Raw genomic sequence first — 22,107 nt, forward strand, 5'->3', positions numbered from 1 at the left:
GACTTAAGAATACAAACAATGCCTGTATAGTAGAGATCCGATGTGCCAGTCGTAAGAAATCTAGTGTTGAAGCCGTATGCAGATCAGGCTGGAAGTGCTCCGGGGGATGCTCGGTACTCGTAACTAGTGATGAGCGAGCACTACCATGCCCGGTACTCGGTACTCGTAACTAGTGATGTGCAGGCACTACCATGCTCGGTGCACGGTACTCATAACTAGTGATGAATGAGCACTACCATGCTCGGGTGGTTGGTACTAGTAATTAGTGATGAGCGGGCACTACTATGCTCAGGTGCTTGGTACTAGTACATAGTGATGAGCAAGCACTACCATGCTCGGGTGCTTCGTACTAGTAATTAGCGATGAGCGAACACTACCATGTTCGGGTGCTCGGTATTAGTAATTAGTGATGAGTGAGCACTACCATGCTCGGGTGCTCGGTACTCGTAACTAGTGATGAGCGAGCACTACCGTACTCGGTACTCGTAACTAGTGATGAGCGAGCACTACCATGCTCGGTGCACGGTACTCATAACTAGTGATGAATGAGCACTACCATGCTCGGGTGGTTAGTACTAGTAACTAGTGATGAACCGACACTACCAGGCTCGGGGGCTCGGTACTTGTAACTAGTGATGTGCGGGCAACATAATCCGAGATCGGATGGGATAGGCATCGGGCGGCCGGTGTGCGACGCAATAGGCTAACAGATAATCTCGGCTTATCATTTAAACAGCCCATTTCACTGTTCCTGCACTTCCCGATAAAGCTGATGCAAAACGCGCGTCGAGGTGCAGGGTGGTGGGGTCTGTAGGGTCCACTGTGCAGCATTTGGTTGGTTACTTAGTCCCACATCTTTTATTTTTAAGGATTGCATATTTGTACATGCGTGTCCAATGCTTTGCACATTGTTACTATGTGAGCATTTGAATGTTTAGATGTCTCTTTTTTTGACAGTTGAACGTGCTTGTGCAATTGATGTCAATGGGACTTTTCGTTGCTTACCAGGACATTTGTCCAATCTCTTTAGGGACTAGTGTGGAATATTATCCTATATTTAAAATCATCGAATATATAAACCTTTGTTTGCACTTGCTATTTTCCTGACTGCAATTCTGCTGTAATTTGACACTTTCTTTGTCGCTCTATTGGGAGACCCAGACAATTGGGTGTATAGGCTATGCCTCCGGAGGCTGCACAAAGTATTACACTTAAAAGTGTTAAGCCCCTCCCCTTCTGCCTATACACCCCCCGTGCTCTCACGGGATCCTCAGTTTTTTGCTTTGTGCGAAGGAGGCAGACGTGCAAGCACAGCTCCACAGATTAGTCAGCAGCAGCTGCTGACTAGGTCGGATGGAAGAAAAGTGGGCCCATATAGGGCCCCCAGCATGCTCCCTTCTCACCCCACTTTTGTCGGCGGTGTTGTTAAGGTTGAGGTATCCATTGCGGGTACGGAGGCTGGAGCCCACATGCTGTTTTTCCTTCCCCATCCCCCTTAGGGCTCTGGGTGAAGTGGGATCTTATCGGTCTCCAGGCACTGAGACCGGGCTTCATCCACAACTCCTGTGGAGCCTGATGGATAGGAGCCGATACCGTTCAGGGACATGGCCCTGCATCTTAAAGGTACTCTGTATCCCTATGGGGACCGCGCACGGCATCACCTCAGCTTTGCTGGGTGTGCTAGTGCACCGGGGACCGCGGCGCTGACCGGGTCTATATGTGCCATTACACACTCAGCGTCGCTGAGTGTGTTTATATGTAAGGGCTACCGCACTGACCGCCGTTGCCACGGGACACTGCGGCGCGGCTGGGACTTGTAGTTTGCCGGGGACTTTCACGCGACCGCGCTTTTACGGCGGCCGCGTTTATTACTACAGTCCCCGGCTTCATTGCGGCCTAGTTTCCCTTTTTTTCTCCCGCCCTCAGCCCTGACAGGCAGGGGAAGGGCGGGACGCTGCACGGAGCGAGCAGCAATGAGGGCTGGAGTATGATTTACATGCTCCACTCCCCTCACTGTGCACAGTATGAGCGCCCGTTTCGCGCTCTTTCTAGGCCACGCCCACAGCTTCCTCAGCTCGTCAGGACGCCGCAGCCATTCCTGTCAGCTCCACCGACGCTGCAGAGAGGGACATATTCATCGGAGACCCAGACACGGTCTCTGGTGGCCTCACAACCGCTTAGGCGGCTGGTAAGCAGCACATGTGGTGCTAGCCCCATGGTGCTGTATTGTATTGGTACATTATTTGTGTACTGTATATTATTTACACTGTATGAGCACAGTTCTTTCTGGCTATATACCCTATTGTGTTACTCAGGGAAAACTATAGCATGGCGCCCACAAAAGGCAGGGGTGCCAAAACACAGGCTTATTATGTTGCCTGCGCCGCATGTAAGACCCAGCTACCGGCAGGTTCCACTGACCTTCATTGTGTACAGTGTTCGACCCCTGTGACACTTCCTCAGCCGGATCCTCTGCTAAGAGGGGCCCAGGGGGAGCCACCTGTTGTCACTGTACAGGTGACAGGGACTGAGTTTGCAGCCTTTAAGGATCAACTATCTGAGACTATGGCTAAGATACTAGAAGCCTTGCAGTCCAGACCGGTATCTCAGCAAAGGGACTCTGTTGAATCATTGTTCCCTGACCCCCCTCAGTTGGACCAACAATGTCCTCACGGGGTATCTCATACACCCAGACGGAGGGTTCGGACTTAGAACCTAGCCCCAGATCGTCTAAGCGGGCCCGCTTAGAATTCCCTCGACATCATATTGTTTAGGGTCTCAGCGGGGGGATTCTCTGGTTGATGATGCGGAGACAGCTGATCAGGATTCTGATCCTGGGAGCGCTCTCAATCTTAATTCTCCAGACGGGGATGCCATAGTGAATGATCTTATTGCATCCATTCATCAGTTGCTGGATATTCTTCCCTCAGCCCCTCCGGCGGAGGAGTCAGATTCTCAGCAGGAGAAATTTCGCTTCAGGTTCCCCAAGCGTACACAGAGTATGTTTCTAGACCACTCTGATTTCAGAGAGGCAATCCAGAATCACCATGCTTGTCCGGATAAGCGTTTCTCTAAGCGCCTTAAGGATACACGTTATCCTTTTCCCCCGGAAGTGGTTAAAGGTTGGATTCAATGTCCCAAAGGGGATCCTCCAATCTCCAGACTGGCGGCTAGATCCATACTTGCAGTGGAAGATGGGGCCTCGCTTAAACATGCCACTGACAGGCAGATGGAGCTCTGGATGAAATCCATCTATGAAGCTATCGGAGCTTCTTTTGCCCCAGCATTCGCAGCCGTATGGGCGCTACAAGCTATATCAGCAGGTCAACCGAAAATTGAAGCGGCCACGCCACAAGTGGCTTCCATTACCTCCCAGACCTCGGCAATTGCGTCTTACGCTATGAATGCTGTCCTGGACTCTGTGAGCCGTACGGCAGTTGCGACCGCCAATTCGGTAGTAGTCCGCAGGGCCTTGTGGCTACGGGAGTGGAAGGCAGATTCCGCTTCCAAAAAAGCGTTTAACCGGTTTGCCAATTTGTGGCGACAGGCTCTTTGGCGAGCGCCTGGATGAAATCATCAAACAATCCAAGGGAAAGGATACATCCTTACCCCAGCCCAAGCAGAACCTCTCCCAACAGAGGAGAGGGCAGTCGAGGTTTCGGTCCTTTCGGGGCGCGGGCAGGTCCCAATTCTCCTCGTCCAAAAGGTCTCAGAAAGAGCAAAGGAACTCTGATGCATGGCGGTCTAAGTCACGTCCTAAAAAGGCCATTGGGAGCACCGCTAACAAAGCGGCTGCCTCATGACTTTCTACCTCCTCTAGTAGCATCCTCGGTCGGTGGCAGGCTCTCCCGCTTTTGCGACACCTGGCTGCCACAAATAAAAGACCGCTGGGTGAGAGACATTCTCTCTCACTGTTACAAGATAGAGTTCATCTCTCGTCCCCCGACTCGATTCTTCCGGTCCTCTCCGCCTCCCGAGCGAGCCGAGGCTCTTCGGCAGGCGCTGGGCACCCTGAAGGCAGAAGGAGTGGTGGTCCCTGTTCCTCTTCAGCAACAGGGCCACGGTTTTTACTCCAACTTGTTTGTGGTCCCAAAGAAGGACGGGTCCTTCCGTCCTGTCCTGGACCTGAAACTTCTCAACAAACACGTAAAGACCAGGCGGTTCCGGATGGAATCCCTCCGTTCCGTCATCGCCTCAATGTCCCAGGGAGATTTCCTTGCATCGATCGATATCAAAGATGCTTATCTCCACGTTCCGATTGCCCCTGAGCACCAACGCTTCTTGCGCTTCGCCATGGAAAACGAACACCTACAGTTCGTGGCACTACCATTCGGCCTGGCAACAGCCCCACGGGTTTTCACCAAGGTTATGGCTACTGTAGTAGCGGTCCTCCATTCTCAGGGTCATTCTGTGATCCCGTACTTGGACGATCTGTTGATCAAGGCACCCTCTCAAGAGGCATGCCAACACAGCCTCGACGTTACCCTGGAGACTCTCCAGAGTTTCGGGTGGATCATCAATTTTCCAAAGTCAAATCTGACACCGGCCCAATCGCTGACGTACCTTGGCATGGAGTTTCATACCCTCTCAGCGATAGTGAAGCTTCCGCTGATCAAACAGCAGTCACTACAGAAAGGGGTACAGTCTCTCCTTCAAGGCCAGTCACACCCCTTGAGGCGCCTCATGCACTTCTTGGGGAAGATGGTGGCAGCAATGGAAGCAGTCCCTTTCGCGCAGTTTCACCTGCGTCCCCTTCAATGGGACATCCTACGCAAATGGGACAGGAAGCCGACGTCCCTCGACAGGTCCGTCTCCCTCTCTCAGGCGACCAAAGCCTCCCTTCGGTGGTGGCTTCTTCCCACTTCATTATCGAAGGGGAAATCCTTCCTTCCCCCATCCTGGGAAGTAGTCACGACAGACGCGAGTCTGTCAGGATGGGGAGCGGTTTTTTCTCCACCACAGGACTCAGGGTACGTTGACCCGGCAAGAGTCCTCGCTTCAGATCAATGTTCTGGAAATTCGGGCAGTGTATCTTGCCCTGAAAGCGTTCCAGCAGTGGCTGGCAGGCAAGCAGATCCGAATTCAGTCGGACAATTCCACAGCGGTGGCATACATCAATCACCAAGGCGGCACACGCAGTCGTCAAGCCTTTCAGGAAGTCCGGCGGATCTTGATGTGGGTGGAAGCCACGTCCTCCACCATATCCGCAGTTCACATCCCAGGCGTGGAAAACTGGGGAGCAGATTATCTCAGTCGCCAGGGCATGGACGCAGTGGCCGAGGAGGTCGGGGTACCCGGATCTGTGGCATCTCACGGTCGGCCAACCGTGGGCACTACCAGACCGAACAGACTTGCTGTCTCAAGGGCCGTTTTTTCCATCTGAATTCTGCGGCCCTCAACCTGACTGCGTGGCCATTGAGTCCTGGATCCTAGCGTCTTCAGGATTATCTCAGGATGTCATTGCCACTATGAGACAGGCTAGGAAACCAACGTCCGCCAAGATCTATCACAGGACGTGGAAAATTTTTCTGTCATGGTGCTCTGCTCAGGGTTTTTCTCCCTGGTCATTTGCATTACCTACTTTTCTGTCCTTCCTTCAATCTGGACTGGAAAAGGGTTTGTCGCTTGGCTCCCTTAAGGGACAAGTTTCTGCGCTCTCGGTGTTTTTCCAGAAGCGCCTAGCTAGACTTCCACAGGTACGCACGTTCCTGCAGGGAGTTTGTCACATCGTTCCACCTTACAAGCGGCCGTTAGAACCCTGGGATCTGAACAGGGTGCTGATGGTTCTTCAGAAACCACCATTCGAGCCAATGAGAGATATCTCTCTCTCACGCCTTTCGCAGAAGGTGGTCTTCCTAGTAGCAGTCACCTCTCTTCGGAGAGTGTCTGAGCTAGCAGCGTTGTCATGCAAAGCTCCTTTTCTGGTGTTTCACCAGGACAAGGTAGTTCTACGTCCGGTTCCGGAATTTCTCCCTAAGGTGGTATCCCCCTTTCATCTCAATCAGGATATCTCCTTACCTTCTTTTTGTCCTCATCCAGTTCACCAATGTGAAAAGGATTTGCACTTGTTAGATCTGGTGAGAGCACTCAGACTCTACATTTCTCGTACGGCGCCTCGGCGCCGCTCGGATGCACTCTTTGTCCTTGTCGCTGGCCAGCGTAAAGGGTCACAGGCTTCCAAATCAACCTTGACTCGGTGGATCAAAGAGCCAATTTTCGAAGCCTACCGTTCGGCTGGGCTTCCGGTTCTCTCAGGGCTGAAGGCCCATTCTACCAGAGCCGTGGACGCGTCCTGGGCTTTGAGGCACCAGGCTACGGCTCAGCAGGTGTGTCAGGCGGCTACCTGGTCGAGCCTGCACACTTTCACGAAACACTATCAGGTTCATACCTATGCTTCGGCGGATGCCAGCATAGGCAGACGTGTCCTTCAGGCGGCGGTTGCCCACCTGTAGGAAGGGGCCGTTTTTTTCGGCTCTATTACGAGGTATTATTTTACCCACCCAGGGATTGCTTTTGGACATCCCAATTGTCTGGGTCTCCCAATAGAGCGACAAAGAAGAAGGGAATTTTGTTTACTTACCGTAAATTCCTTTTCTTCTAGCTCTAATTGGGAGACCCAGCACCCGCCTCTGTTTTTTGTGTACACATGTTGTTCATGTTGAATGGTTTCAGTTCTCCGATATTCCTTCGGATTGAATCTACTTTAAACCAGTTTATAATTTTTTCCTCCTTCTTGCTTTTGCACCAAAACTGAGGATCCCGTGAGAGCACGGGGGGTGTATAGGCAGAAGGGGAGGGGCTTAACACTTTTAAGTGTAATACTTTGTGCAGCCTCCGGAGGCATAGCCTATACACCCAATTGTCTGGGTCTCCCAATTAGAGCTAGAAGAAAAGGAATTTACGGTAAGTAAACAAAATTCCCTTCGTTTTCTGCGTGAATTTTTGTTGTCCCCAATAAAATGGTACATGCTCTTTTTTTTATTATCAATTGGTCTATTGAGATACTGAGTATCACATTTTTATAAAAAGTCAATTATAGGTACAATTTATAATTTGGATGGCTTTAGTCAGGATTATTTAATTATTATTATGGACCTTGGTATTCTTTCTCTAATTTACCCTTCTTGAAGTATGTTTGGGGTCATTCTGTTTCTGGAAGACCCATGACCTAGGACGCAAACACAGCTTTCTAACACTGGGCACTACATTGCCACCCAAAATCCTTTGGTAATCTTCAGATTTCATGATGCCATGCACACAACCAAGGCCACCAGTGCCAGAGGCAGCAAAAGAACTCCAAAACATCTTTGAGCCTCCACCATATGTGACTATAGGTAGTGTGTTATTTTCTTTGTAGGTCTCATTCCGTTTTCGGTAAACAGTATAATCTGCTTTACCAAAAAACTCTATCTTGGTCTCATCTGTCCACATGACTCTTTCACAGAAGTATTTTGGCTTGCTTGCATACATTTTGGCAAACTGCAGTCTAGCTTTGTGTTTGTGTCAGCAGTGGGGTCCTCCTGGGTCTTCCAAAGCATTTCATTCATTCAGATGTGGATCTCTAGTTCCCGCTGACACTGATGCACCCTGAGCCTGCAGGACAGCTTCAATTTCTTTGGAACTTGATTAGGGCTGCTTATCCCTCATCCGGACTATCCTGTGTTGTAACCTTTCATCAATTTTTTTTTTCTTCCCTCCACATCCAGGTAGTTTAGCTACCATGCCATGGGTTGTAAAGTTCTTGATTATGTTGCACATAGTGGACAAAAGAGCGTAAAGCTCTCTACAAATGGACTTGTAACCTTGAGATTGTTGATATTTGTCATCAGTTTTTGTTCTCTAGTCCTCAGACAATTCTCTTCTCTTTCTGTTCTACATGCTTAGTGTGGCACACTCAGACACAAAATGCAAAGATTGAGTCAACTTCTCCCCTTTTTATCTGGTTTTAGGTGTGTTTTTCATATTGCCCTCACCTGTTTCTTGCCAGAGGGGAATTTTAAATGAGCGTAACATGGTTGAAACAAAGACGTTTACTCACAATTTTCGAAAGGTGGCAACAATTTCAACGCTTTTGTCCAGCCCATTTTAGGGTTTTTTGTGTGAAATTATGCCTTTTCTTTGTCGCTCCATTGGGAGACCCAGACAATTGGGTGTATAGCTTCTGCCTCCGGAGGCCACACAAAGTATTACACTTAAAGTGTAACCCCTCCCCTCTGCCTATACACCCTCCCGTGGATCACGGGCTCCTCAGTTTTATGCTTTGTGTGGAAGGAGGCACACATCCACTCATGCATTCTCATATTAGTTATGTCGATTGGAAGAAAAGAGGGCCCCCACGGGGCCCCCGGCATGTTCCCTTCTCACCCCACTACGTCGGCGGTGTTGTTAAGGTTGAGGTACCCATTGCGGGTACAAAGGCCGGAGCCTCATGCCGTCTCCTTCACCATCCCTTAGCGGCTCTGGGAGAAGTGGGATCCTGAGCGGTCATCCATTTACTGGGACCGTGCTCCCTCCGCAGCCCCTGTGGGAATCTGCCGGACCGGAGTCTATTCAACCTCAGGGACCGGGCCCTGCAACTCTAAGGTACTCTGTGTCCCCATAGGGGACTGTGCAGGGAGCGCACCTTCTTCCCGGACGCTGCGGCAGCTGCTGAATTGAGAAGGCCGGCGGACTTCCGCGCCGACCATGCCTGCTTGTCGGGCGCGGTCTCAAATTTAGTCCCCGGCTTCATCGCGGCCTAGTCGCAAAAATCCCGCCCCCGGGCCTGCCTGTCAGGGGTAAGGGCGGGACTGCCGACCTGACGTCGGATGTGAGGGCCGGACCATCCTGCATGTTTCCTCCTCCCTCACTGATCACTGTGGGGACCCCAGATTCCCGCACTTTCCTGGCGCCGCCCACGGCTCCACTCCTCCCCTGAGAGCTCCGGCAGCCATTTTTTGGGCATTCTGCCGGTGGAGGATTCTCAGTGAAGAGCTCTGCAGCTCCGGGGGACCTAGGGCAGGGAATCTGGAGGACACACACGCCGCTTTTTAGCGGTCGGTAAGCCATACCGGTCACCCGGTGCTGGTCCCCCTAGGGTGCCGGAATAGATACGTATTTATATATGTATTTCTGTTCGGTCGGGCTGTATACCCTTTTTTGCCCATATACCTTCAGTGATCATTCTCCTAGGAGACAACAGCATGTCGTCCACAAGGAGCAAAGCTGTTAAGGCACAGGGTTTTTTTGCGGCCTGTACCTCTTGTGGGGCTATGTTACCTGCGGGTTCCACCTACCCTCACTGTGAGCAATGCTCGACCCCTGTTTCGCTTGCTCAGCCGGAGCCTCGGTCACTAGTGGACCCCTCGGCTCATGTAGACCCCCCTGCTCCCCCTGTCCAGGCGGCAGGGACAGAGTTCGCCTCCTTTGCTGAGAAACTCTCTGAGTCACTTTCACAATCCATGGCTCAGTCTATGGACAAATGGTCTGCCAAGCTGCTAGAAGCTTTGCAGTCCAGATCGGTCCTTACACAGGCCCCGGCCCCTGTTGGATCGTCGCCTCCAGGCCCCTCTCGGTCCGCGCCGCAGCGCGCTCCCAGGTTGGGCCCTAGGTCTCACGTGGAGGACTCCTGCCCGGACCACAGTCCTAAACAGGCTAAGCGGGCTCGCTGGGAATCTTCCCCGACTTCTTCACGCTGCTCGGGTTCCCAGCTTGAGGACTCTCTGGAGGACGAGGCGGACGTCGCAGCTCAGGGCTCTGACCCTGACGTCGCCTTTAACCTTGATACACCTGAAGGGGACGCCTTAGTGAATGATCTTATCTCGTCCATCAACCAGGTGTTGGATCTCTCTCCCCCGCCTCCTACTGTAGAGGAGTCGGCGTCTCAGCAGGAGAAACACCAGTTTAGGTTCCCCAAACGTACACGTAGTGCGTTTTTCGATCACTCTAACTTCAGAGATGCTGTCCAGAAGCCCAGAGCGGTTCCGGACAAGCGCTTTACTAAGCGCCTCACTGACACGCGTTACCCCTTCCCCTCCGAGGTCGTTAAGGGTTGGGCTCAGTGTCCCAAGGTGGATCCTCCAGTCTCTAGATTGGCGGCTAGATCTGTGGTATCGGTTGCAGATGGCTCATCGCTAAAGGATGCCACTGACCGGCAGATAGAGCTTATGGTGAAGTCCATCTATGAGGCCACGGGCGCGTCTTTTGCCCCGGCCTTTGCAGCCGTGTGGGCACTCCAAGCTATCTCAGCTTGTCTGGCTTAGATTAATGCTGTCACACGTAATTCTGCTCCGCAAGTTGCGTCTTTGACTTCTCAAGCGTCAGCTTTTTCTTCCTACGCCATGAACGCAGTCCTAGACTCTGCTAGCCGTACAGCTGTGGCATCCGCTAACTCTGTGGCAGTCCGCAGGGCCATGTGGCTGCGCGAATGGAAGGCAGACTCGGCCTCCAAGAGGTTCTTAACCGGTTTGCCGTTTTCTGGCGACCGCTTGTTTGGCGAACGATTGGATGAGATTATTAAGGAATCCAAGGGAAAGGACGACTCCTTACCCCAATCCAAACCTAAGAGACCTGAGCAACGGAAAATACAATCGAGGTTTCGGTCCTTTCGTCCCTCCGCCAAGCCCCAATCCTCTTCGTCCAGCAGGCCGGAGAAAGGCCAGAGGAACTCCTATGCGTGGCGGTCCAAGTCACGCCCCCAAAAGGCCGCAGGAGGCACTGCCTCCAAGGCGGCCTCCTCATGACTCTCGGCATCCCCTAGCCGCATCCTCGGTTGGTGGCAGGCTCTCCCGCTTTGGCGACGCCTGGTGGCCACATGTTCAAGACCGATGGGTGAGAGACATTCTGTCTCACGGTTACAGGATAGAGTTCAGCTCTCGTCCTGCGGCTCGTTTCTTCAGAACCTCTCCGCCCCCAGCTCAGGCCGACGCACTTTTTCAAGCAGTGGACGCTCTGAAGACATAAGGAGTTGTGATCCCCGTTCCCCTTCAGGAACGTGGTCGCGGCTTTTACTCCAACTTGTTCGTGGTGCCAAAAAAGGACGGATCATTCCGTCCCGTTCTGGACCTCAAACTACTCAACAGACATGTGAGAACCAGACGGTTTCGGATGGAATCTCTCCACTCGGTCATCGCATCGATGTCACAAGGAGACTTCCTAGCATCGATCGACATCAAGGATGCTTATCTCCACGTGCCGATCGCACCCGAGCATCAACGCTTCTTGCGTTTCGCCATCGGGGACGAACACCTTCAGTTCGTGGCATTGCCTTTCGGCCTGGCGACAGCCCCACAGGTTTTCACCAAAGTCATGGCATCCGTTGTGGCGGTCCTACACTCTCAGGGCCACTCGGTGATTCCCTACTTAGACGATCTCCTAGTCAGGGCCCCTTCTCGGGTGGCGTGTCAACACAGCCTTACCGTCGCTCTGGCAACTCTCCAGCAGTTCGGGTGGATCATCAACTTCCCGAAATCCAAGTTGACGCCGACCCAATCACTGACTTACCTCGGGATGGAGTTTCATACACAGTCAGCGGTAGTCAAGCTACCGCGGGACAAACAGCTTTCTCTGCAGGCAGGGGTGCAATCTCTTCTTCGGGGTCAGTCACACCCCTTAAGGCGCCTCATGCACTTCCTGGGGAAGATGGTGGCAGCGATGGAGGCAGTGCCGTTCGCGCAATTCCATCTGTGGCCACTCCAATGGGACATTCTCCGCAAATGGGACAGGAGGTCGGCTTCCCTCGACAGGAAAGTCTCTTTCCCTTGCAACCAAGACGTCTCTTCAGTGGTGGCTCCTTCCCAATTCTCTATCGCAGGGAAAATCCTTCCTACTCCCAACCTGGGCTGTGGTCACCACGGACGCGAGCCTGTCAGGGTGGGGATCGGTTTTTCTCCACCACAGACCTCAGGGAACCTGGACTCCGATAGAGTCTTCCCTTCAGATCAATGTTCTGGAGATAAGGGCAGTGTATCTAGCACTATTGGCTTTCCATCGGTGGCTGGAGGGCAGGCAGATCTGTATCCAGTCGGACAACGCCACTGCCGTCGCATACATCAACCACCAAGGCGGCACTCGCAGTCATCAAACCTTCCAGGAAGTCCGGCGGATTCTGCAGTGGGTGGAAGCCACAGCCTCCACCATCTCCGCAGTTCACATCCCGGGCGTAGAAAACTGGGAAGCAGATTTTCTCAGTCGTCAGGGCATGGATGCGGGGGAATGGTCTCTACACCCAGAAGTGTTTCGAGAGATCTGTCGCCGCTGGGGAACGCCGGACGTCGATCTCATGGCGTCACGGCACAACAACAAAGTCCCGGCATTCATGGCTCGGTCTCAGGATCACAGAGCTCTGGCGGCGGACGCGTTAGTTCAGGATTGGTCGCAGTTTCGACTGCCTTATGTGTTTCCTCCTCTGGCGATGCTGCCCAGAGTGTTACGCAAGATCAGATCCGACTGCCGTCGCGCCATTCTCATCGCTCCAGACTGGCCGAGGCGGTCGCGGTACCCGGATCTGTGGCATCTCACGGTGGGACAACCGTGGGCGCTTCCAGACCGCCCAGACTTGCTGTCACAAGGCCCGTTTTTCCATCTGAATTCTGTGGCCCTCAACCTGACTGCGTGGCCATTGAGTCCTGGCTCCTAGCGTCTTCAGGGTTATCTCAGGATGTCATTGCCACCATAAGACAGGCCAGGAAGCCAACGTCCGCCAAGATCTATTACAGGTCTTGACAAATCTTCTTATCCTGGTGCTCTGATAACGGTTTTCCTCCATGGCCGTTTGCCTTACACACTTTTCTTTCATTCCTTCAATCCGGAATGGACAAGGGTTTGTCACTCGGCTCTCTCAAGGGCCAAGTATCGGCGCTCTCCGTATTTTTTCAAAAGCGCCTAGCCAGGCTTCCGCAGGTCCGCACGTTCCTGCAGAGAGTTTGCCACATAGTCCCACCTTACAAACGTCCGCTGGAACCCTGGGATCTTAACAGGGTGCTAACGGCTCTTCAGAAACCACCTTTCGAGCCACTGCGGGATGTCTCTTTATTCTTTTTTTCGCAGAAGGTGGCCTTTCTAGTGGCAGTTACATCACTCCGGAGAGTGTCTGAGCTTGCAGCGCTGTCATGCAAAGCCCCCTTCCTGGTGTTTCACCAGGATAAGGTGGTTCTGCGTCCGGTCCTGGATTTTCTCCCTAAGGTGGTATCTCCTTTTCATCTCAATCAAGATATCTCCTTGCCTTCATTTTGCCCTAATCCAATTCACCAATGTGAAAAGGATTTGTACTCTTTGGATCTAGTGAGAGCACTCCGGCTCTACGTGTCTCGCACGGCGCCCCTGCGTCGTTCAGATGCGCTCTTTGTCCTTGTCGCTGGCCAGCGTAAGGGTTCGCAGGCTTCCAAGTCAACCTTGGCTCGGTGGATCAAGGAACCGATTCTCGAAGCCTACCGTTCTTCTGGGCTTCCACTTCCTTCAGGGCTGAAAGCCCATTCTACCAGAGCCGTGGGTGCGTCCTGGGCATTGCGGCAGCGGGCTACGGCTCAGCAGGTGTGTTAGGCAGCTACGTGGTCTAGTCTGCACACTTTCACGAAACACTATCAAGTGCATACCTATGCTTCGGCAGACGCCAGTCTAGGTAGGCGAGTCCTTCAGGCGGCGGTTGCCCACCTGTAAGAGGGGGCCGTTGCGGCTCTTTTTATTGAGGTATTCTTTTACCCACCCAGGGACTGCTTTTGGACGTCCCAATTGTCTGGGTCTCCCAATGGAGCGACAAAGAAGAAGGGAATTTTGTTTACTTACCGTAAATTCCTTTTCTTCTAGCTCCTATTGGGAGACCCAGCACCCGCCCCTGTTCCCTTCGGGCTGGTTGTTCTTTTGTGTACACATGTTGTTCATGTTGAATTGTTCTTTTGGTTCATGGTTTTCAGTTCTCCGAACATCCTTCGGATTGAATTTACCCTAGACCAATTTATAAGTTTTCTCCTTCCTGCTTTTGCACCAAAACTGAGGAGCCCGTGATCCACGGGAGGGTGTATAGGCAGAGGGGAGGGGTTACACTTTTTTAAGTGTAATACTTTGTGTGGCCTCCGGAGGCAGAAGCTATACACCCAATTGTCTGGGTCTCCCAATAGGAGCTAGAAGAAAAGGAATTTACGGTAAGTAAACAAAATTCCCTTCTTTTTTGTTGTTGTTCCAATGCAAAGGAAAGAAACGCATGAAAAACATGTAGTTGAGAGGAATTTTTGGGAGAAATACTTCATTTTCTGGAATAATTTCAAGGGTTCCAACAGTTTTGGCCATGGTTGTATGTGTTGAGGGCCATTTTTTTCACATTCTTGGAAAACCCCTTTGATGATAGAAGAGCCAGCAACATGACATGGCTCGCACATCCAGAAATATACATTGATCGGCTGAGATTTCATGTCAACAAAAGGTTCTCTGCTTCTATATCAGGAAAACGACATCCATGGTGTTACATTATCAGGGTCACGCACACGGTGGTGGTCACTCTGAGTCTTACACATTGGATAACTCCATGTTTTCTTAGGACTCATTACTTGTAGGCATCTCTGAACATTTGATCCTTATTCATACCTTACTTATAGGTGGCTATCTTTGAAGAAGACTTTAAGAGGGAACGTAGTGATCGGGAACGTATGAACGAGGAGAAGGAGGACCTGAAGCGAGAGATGGAGCAGCTTCAAACACAGCTGGCCCAGGCCAACACTAAGGTGAAGAACGTCTCCTGATTCCGGGTTTATTTTCTTTTAATTTTGTTTTTTTGGGGGCTTAAGAATCCAGTGTGTGGCCTACTCAATGTATGACACCTGTGATTCCCCAATAAGACCGCCCACTGGACTCCATAGCCAAAAATCATCAGAAATAAATAAAATGCAGGTTACATTCAATCTTTTTACTAATAGATCAATCTTTTCAGGGGCTCTACACCATGCTACAGATTGTACTCCAGATTTTTTGGTTACAGACCCTTCCAGTTAATTTTAGGTTTCCTGTCATCTTTAAAGCCCTGGCACTAAAAAGTGTCTATACATTTAGTCACAGTTGCCCTCCCTGGTGCCCTCTGACTGCCTCCTCTGCTAAGATTATAGTCCTGGCCATCTTTTAACCAAGATGGCCGCTAAAGGGGCAAAAGAAACATTGGTAAGTCTGAACCTTAGCACAGTAGAGGATGCAGGGGTACTTGAACGGGGGGGTCTCACTGGAGAAGGCGGACAGAGGGTACCAGGGTAGGGTGACTATAGAAGGCAAATGTATAGTCCCTTTTCAATGCTAGGGTGAAGAATCGCTTCTTTATAAAGGGAACCTGTCACCAGGTTTTTCTCATATAAACTGCAGCCACCACCAGTAAGACCCTATATACAACATTATAAAATACTGTATACAAGTCCCTAAGGCCATCTGTATAACATAAAAACAACCATTTATTATACTCTCCCAGTCCAATGGGCGTCTCCAATTTTGATCCGGTGTCTCTTCCATTCTTGCTACCGCTGTCCTCTTTTCCTGCTCCTTGTGGATGACGCGCCCTATGTCATCCACAGAGTGTCCTCCATTGTCCTCCTGTGCATGCACACTTCTTTATACCCCGCCGAGGGCAGAGCAAAGTACTGTAATGGCGGGTGTTCTTTGACCTTTAATTGATCCAGCGCATTACAATACTTCGGTCAACCCTCGGCAGGGAACCGAAAAGTGCGTGTGCGCAGGAGAAAGGAAATTTTAAAGGACCGCCCGCGCATGCGCACTACAATACTTTGCTCTGCCCCAACACCAGCGACGCCCATTAGACCGGACCACCCCGCAGGTTAGTATAATTTTTTTTATGTTGTACACAGCGGCCTGGGCACTTATATACAGCATTCTAGAATACTGTCTATAAGAGCTCAGTGGTGGTGGCCACAGCTTTTATGGGAAAAACCTTTTGACAGGTTCCCTTTAAATTTAATCTTGAATTAAAAAATAGGAGGTTGTCCATTTACTATCTCTATTGAAGTATAATTTTATTATTATTTCTGATCTGTCTTTATATACCGTATTTTTCGCTTTATAAGATGCACTTTTGTTCCCCCAAATTTTGGGGGAAAGTAGGGCGTGCGTCTTATAAACCGAATATACGGGGGGGTGTACACATATATACTGCAGGGTCCGCTCTGGAGCGGTGCTGTGGGTAGGGAAAGCTGGGAGCGGCAGCGTTAATCTCCTGCTCCCGCTCATATAATATGCACAGCCGCTGTCCAGCAGTGTGGTGCTGAAACTGCATCACGCTGAGGGGCTGGGGCAGCGGGGCATATTATATTTGCCTGTGCTCCCTTTGATCGCACATGATCCCCCCTGTGTTAGATATGGCACCCGTGCTGCTGCCCATAGTAAAATAAAAAAGCTTTACTTACCTCCAGCGCTGATCTCCGGTCTCCTGCTACTGTTGTCTGTGATAAGGCACGCAGAGATGATATCACTCTGCCGTGCCGATCACATGACCGGCAGCAAGAACCAGGAAGTAAGGAAGCCGGAGCTCAACTGCGAGGAGGGAGACACGAGGAGGGACAGCGCTGAGAAGGTAAGGAAAGAGTGTTTTATTTTATTATTGGCAGCAGTCTGTGGGGCATATCTAACACAGGGGAGATGTGCCATCTATAGGGGCCATGGGCAGCAGTATGGGGGGGCATATCTAACACAGGGGAGATGTGCCATCTATAGGGGCCATGGGCAGCAGTATGGGGGGGCATATCTAACACAGGGGAGATGTGCCATCTATAGGGGCCATGGGCAGCACACATTGGGGGCATATCTAACACAGGGGAGATGTGCCATCTATAGGGGCCATGGGCAGCACACATGGGGGGCATATCTAACACAGGGGACATGTGCCATCTATAGGGGCCATGGGCAGCACACATTGGGGGCATATCTAACACAGGGGAGATGTGCCATCTATAGGGGCCATGGGCAGCACACATGGGGGGCATATCTAACACAGGGGAGATGTGCCATCTATAGGGGCCATGGGCAGCGCACATGGGGGGCATATCTAACACAGGGGAGATGTGCCATCTATAGTGGCCATGGGCAGCACTATGAGGGCCATATCTAACAGGGAAGATTTGCCATCTATAGGGGCCATGGGCAGCTGTATGGGGGCTATATCTAACAGGGGATATGTCCCCTCTATAGTGGCCATGGGCAGCTGTTTGGGGGCCATATCAAACACAGGGGAGATGTCCCATCTATAGGGTCCATGGGCAGCACAGGGGGACGTGTCCCAGCACAAGGGGGCTATATTCAATATAAGGGGGCCATATCCAGATTAAGGGGGGCTAATTTTAGGATGGGGGGCTATGAGGGACATATACCCTATATGATTTGTTAGACGGACACTGGCATTATAAGATGGACCCCATTTAACATTAAAAGAAAAAAAGCTCTCTTTTCCTTCACCAAATTTGGGGGTGCGTCTTATAATCAGGTGCATCTTATAAAGCGAAAAATAGGTAATTATAAAAAACAGAAGCAACTTCACAAATGGTGACCATGAACAATATCCTACCTGTCTGTGTCAATAATTCCTAAGTGTCTCCATGGTAACAGACTACAAACATCTCCTGTGTAGTCAGGCCCTGTCCTTCTTTGCCTGGTGTTTACTGTCCTTTATTAATTTCCATTTCAGCTACACTCCTGTCAGGAGGATTTACGTAGAGAGAAAGACAATTCACGGCAGCTGTCTAGGCCTCAGGAGGTAAGACGCTACTTTTATTGTAGTGTTTTAAAGAGTAACCCTTTATTTTTCATATGTCAATATTGCGCTGACCAAAAGAACCTTTGTATTCTATCTTATGAAAGAAATCTGCTTATTTCTCCTCCTGGACCGATCTGTAATTGTAATCTCTGTATTCAGTGAGTACAGATTTTCCCATTACTGAGATAGATGACAGTTGGTGCTCATAAAGTTCTATGGAGACCTGTAACTTGTTTTAGGAGAATATATGTCTGCCTCTAGTTCCTCCCTCCTCCATAGAATCTTAAAATCACCAACTGTCATCTCCTATCTCAGTAATGGAGAAATCTGTCTTCGCTGAAGACAGATTTTACACATGAATTGAGAGTGAATGATCAGTCCAGGAGGAGAAAGAAGCAGATTTCTATGATAAGATGTATTATAAAGTTTCTTATTTTCACTTGTACTATTGATTTATGGAATAAAATTTTAAGTGACGCTTACATAATGCGAGCAGAGTGTGGAATCAATGGTTAACATGGCCGAAACGTGCAAACAAACAGCCCTAAATCCACATTCTCAGAGCTGCACTTTGTTTTGCTGATTTGGTAACATTTTGCCCTCTGCAAAACACACGGGATGTTCCAGTATGTGTTTATTACTATAACCGCACTTTCCCCCCCCCCATATGTCTGTAAATATTTGCTAGTTTGTGCTGTGAACCGTAAAAAACATTAACCAGTTGATTAGATGCTCAGGTAATCATTGCTGCCGACAATCCCCATCGTTAGAAAAATTAATTAACAATAAGCAGATAATCCGGACAGTAAATGTTTAGCTTCCCTACAGTGCCACCACAGGAGACATTCGGTATTGCACACTGCTCATATAAATCATTCATTTGTCCGTGTAATGCAGGACAGTGGGAATGATACTCTTCATAACCACTTTCCTCTCTAACCCATCACATGGTTTTAAGAATTGAACAGGACAAATCATTTAAATGGAATGTCTTCTGTAAATTACCTATTTAAACTGTTTTTTTTTTGTTTTTATTTTACAATTTTTTTTTTAATATTACAATCATTAAAAATTATAAATCTTGCCATTGTCACATTGGCCACTTAGGCTTTTATAGACTGTAATTTCCTGCTGTTTCAGGAAATAGCACATGCACATTAGCCACATTGATCAAACTTTTGCACCCGCTTTAGCTACTTCAATACAAAGGTCTTTGTGAAGGGAGAGAAAGTGGGATCCATCTGTGATATTGCCTATTGTGGATCCTGTGTTCTCTTTATACACAGGTGTAACCTGTGTAAACCTGACTCTGATGGTAATGAGCCTGCTGTAAAACCACTGAAATTTAGATTCTAAAATAAAGCCCTAGTGGTTACTGAAAGATAACCCTTTTTTAATTAATTAATTAATAGGGATGATCGAATACCTCAAATATTCGGCTTCGCAAATATTTTCTGAATAGGTCGCCGCTATGCGAACATTCGATGTACAATGTAAGTCTATGAGAAGCCTGAATAGTTCCGAATAGTTGTTATTCAAGTTTCTCATACACTTACATTGCGCATCGAATATTCGCGAATAGTTGAATAACGGCGACCTATTCGTCAAATATCCACGAAGCCGAATATTTGAGGTATTCGATCATCCCTATTAATTATTTAATTAATTTTTATTTATTTTTAATAAAGACTGTGATTTAAACAAAAAAGTTTCAGAAAAAGATACTAGTAACACAAAAAACCTGATTTAAGCAATGATTCATACACTTGCATTGAAAAGGATTGTGTCACTGAAAGTCCCATTGAACTAAGGATTAAAAAACATACAACAGTGGAACAGAAGTCACAAGCTATAGACCCGACAGTATATTCCTCATTGATTGAGTGAGTCACCGGACCTGCGTCATCACTCTGCATTAATGAGACTGTGCAATGTTCCACCACAATGAGTTTTGTACTGACGGGATGCTAATTGCTGTCCATTCTTCCATCAATGTCTGCTTAAGTGCTTGCTCTGTTGCCCAGTGTTTGCCGGAGTCTTATTACTGTCACTGCGGCTTGGAGAGGAGATTGCTGCAACTTTTACAGGGCAAATATAAGTATTGTAATTAACTTATCCACATGGTTAGAGAGGTTGGCCACTACTTTACCTACCCTGTGGTCCACACCAGCATTAAAGAGCTTGGCCACTACTTTAAGGCCTGTTTCACACATCCAGCATTTCGCCGGATTGACGGATCCGGCACACTGCAGTGTGTAAATACTGTACAATGACATCGCGGCAAGCTCCGGTCACATGTTCCGGTCACATTACAGCATGTGACCGGAGCTGCCGCGATGCCATTGTACTGTATTACACTGTACAGGAGTGTGCTGGATCCGTCAATCCGGCGAAATGCCGGATGTGTGAAACGGGCCTAACATTGATGGTATCCTTAGGATAGGTTATCAGTGTCTGATCAGCCCGGATCCGACACGCCTCACCCCCGCCGATCAGCTGTTCTTTGTCCCAGCGGCGGCAGCAGGTATCCCGAAGAAGGGAATTTTGTTTACTTACCGTAAATTCCTTTTCTTCTAGCTCCAATTGGGAGACCCAGACAATTGGGGTGTATAGCTCATGCCTCCGGAGGCCACACAAAGTATTACACTAAAAGTGTAAAGCCCCTCCCCTTCTGCCTATACACCCCCCGTGCATCACGGGTTCCTCAGTTTTAGTGCAAAAGCAAGAAGGAGGAAGGCAAATAAATTGGTTTAAAGTAACTTCAATCCGAAGAACCTCGGAGAACTGAAACCATTTAACATGAACAACATGTGTACACGAAAAAACAACAGGGCGGGTGCTGGGTCTCCCAATTGGAGCTAGAAGAAAAGGAATTTACGGTAAGTAAACAAAATTCCCTTCTTCTTTGTCGCTCCATTGGGAGACCCAGACAATTGGGACGTCCAAAAGCAGTCCCTGGGTGGGTAAAATAATACCTCATAATAGAGCCGTAAAACGGCCCGTTCCTACAGGTGGGCAACCGCCGCCTGAAGGACTCGTCTACCTAGGCTGGCATCCGCCGAAGCATAGGCATGCACCTGATAGTGTTTGGTGAAAGTGTGCAGGCTCGACCAGGTAGCCGCCTGGCACACCTGCTGAGCCGTCGCCTGGTGCCGTAAAGCCCAGGACGCACCGACGGCTCTGGTAGAATGGGCCTTTAGCCCTGAGGGAACCGGAAGCCCAGAAGAACGGTAGGCTTCAAAAATTGGTTCCTTGATCCACCGAGCCAGGGTGGATTTGGAAGCCTGTAACCCCTTACGCTGACCAGCGACAAGGACAAAGAGTGCATCCGAGCGGCGCAGAGGCGCCGTACGGGAAATGTAGATTCTGAGTGCTCTCACCAGATCTAACAAATGCAAATCCCTTTCACATTGATGAACTGGATGAGGACAAAAAGAAGGCAAGGAGATATCCTGATTGAGATGAAAGGTGGATACCACCTTAGGAAGGAATTCCGGAACCGGGCGCAGCACCACCTTGTCCTGGTGAAACACCAGGAAAGGGGCTTTGTATGAAAGCGCTGCTAGCTCAGACACTCTCCGAGGTGAGGTGACTGCTACTAGGAAGACCACTTTCTGCGAAAGGCGAGAAAGAGAAATATCTTTCAAAGGTTCAAAGGGTACCTTCTGAAGGGCCAGCAGAACCCTGTTCAGATCCCAGGGTTCTAACGGCCGCCTGTAAGGAGGAACAATGTGACAAACCCCTTGCAGGAACGTGCGTACCTGAGAAAGCCTGGCAAGGCGCTGCTGAAAGAACACAGAGAGCGCTGAGACTTGTCCCTTAAGGGAGCCGAGCGACAAACCTTTTTCCAATCCTGATTGAAGAAAGGAAAGAAACGTGGGCAATGCAAATGGCCAGGGAGAAAATCCCTGACCAGAGCACCAAGAATGGAATATCTTCCACGTTCTGTGGTAGATCTTGGCTGACGTTGGTTTCCTGGCCTGTCTCATAGTGGCAATGACCTCTTGAGATAATCCTGAAGACGCTAGGATCCAGGACTCAATGGCCACACAGTCAGGTTGAGGGCCGCAGAATTCAGATGGAAAAACGGCCCTTGAGACAGCAAGTCTGGACGGTCTGGCAGTGCCCACGGTTGGCCCACCGTGAGATGCCACAGATCCGGGTACCACGACCTCCTCGGCCAGTCTGGAGCGACGAGAATGGCGTGGCGGCAGTCTGACCTGATCTTGCGTATCACTCTGGGCAACAGTGCCAGAGGTGGGAACACATAAGGGAGTTGAAACTGCGACCAATCTTGAACTAAGGCGTCTGCCGCCAGAGCTCTGTGTCGTGAGATCGTGCCATGAATGCCGTGACCTTGTTGTTGTGCCGGGACGCCATTAGGTCGACGTCCG

The 22,107-nt window shown here is 49.9% G+C and overlaps 1 protein-coding gene across 1 annotated transcript in view; it reads left to right on the plus strand.

Moving 5' to 3' along the window:
- The window catches only part of TNIP1 (TNFAIP3 interacting protein 1), a 130,901-nt gene that overhangs the window by 96,902 nt on the left and 11,892 nt on the right, over positions 1 to 22,107 (plus strand). Inside the window, exons 14-15 of the mRNA XM_075344341.1 lie at positions 14,568 to 14,693; positions 17,645 to 17,713. Coding sequence (XP_075200456.1) covers positions 14,568 to 14,693; positions 17,645 to 17,713 — 195 coding nt within the window. The remainder of the gene's footprint in view (positions 1 to 14,567; positions 14,694 to 17,644; positions 17,714 to 22,107) is intronic.

The sequence above is a fragment of the Anomaloglossus baeobatrachus genome, chromosome 4, assembly GCF_048569485.1.
Source record: "Anomaloglossus baeobatrachus isolate aAnoBae1 chromosome 4, aAnoBae1.hap1, whole genome shotgun sequence".
Classification (NCBI taxonomy): Eukaryota; Metazoa; Chordata; class Amphibia; order Anura; family Aromobatidae; genus Anomaloglossus; species Anomaloglossus baeobatrachus.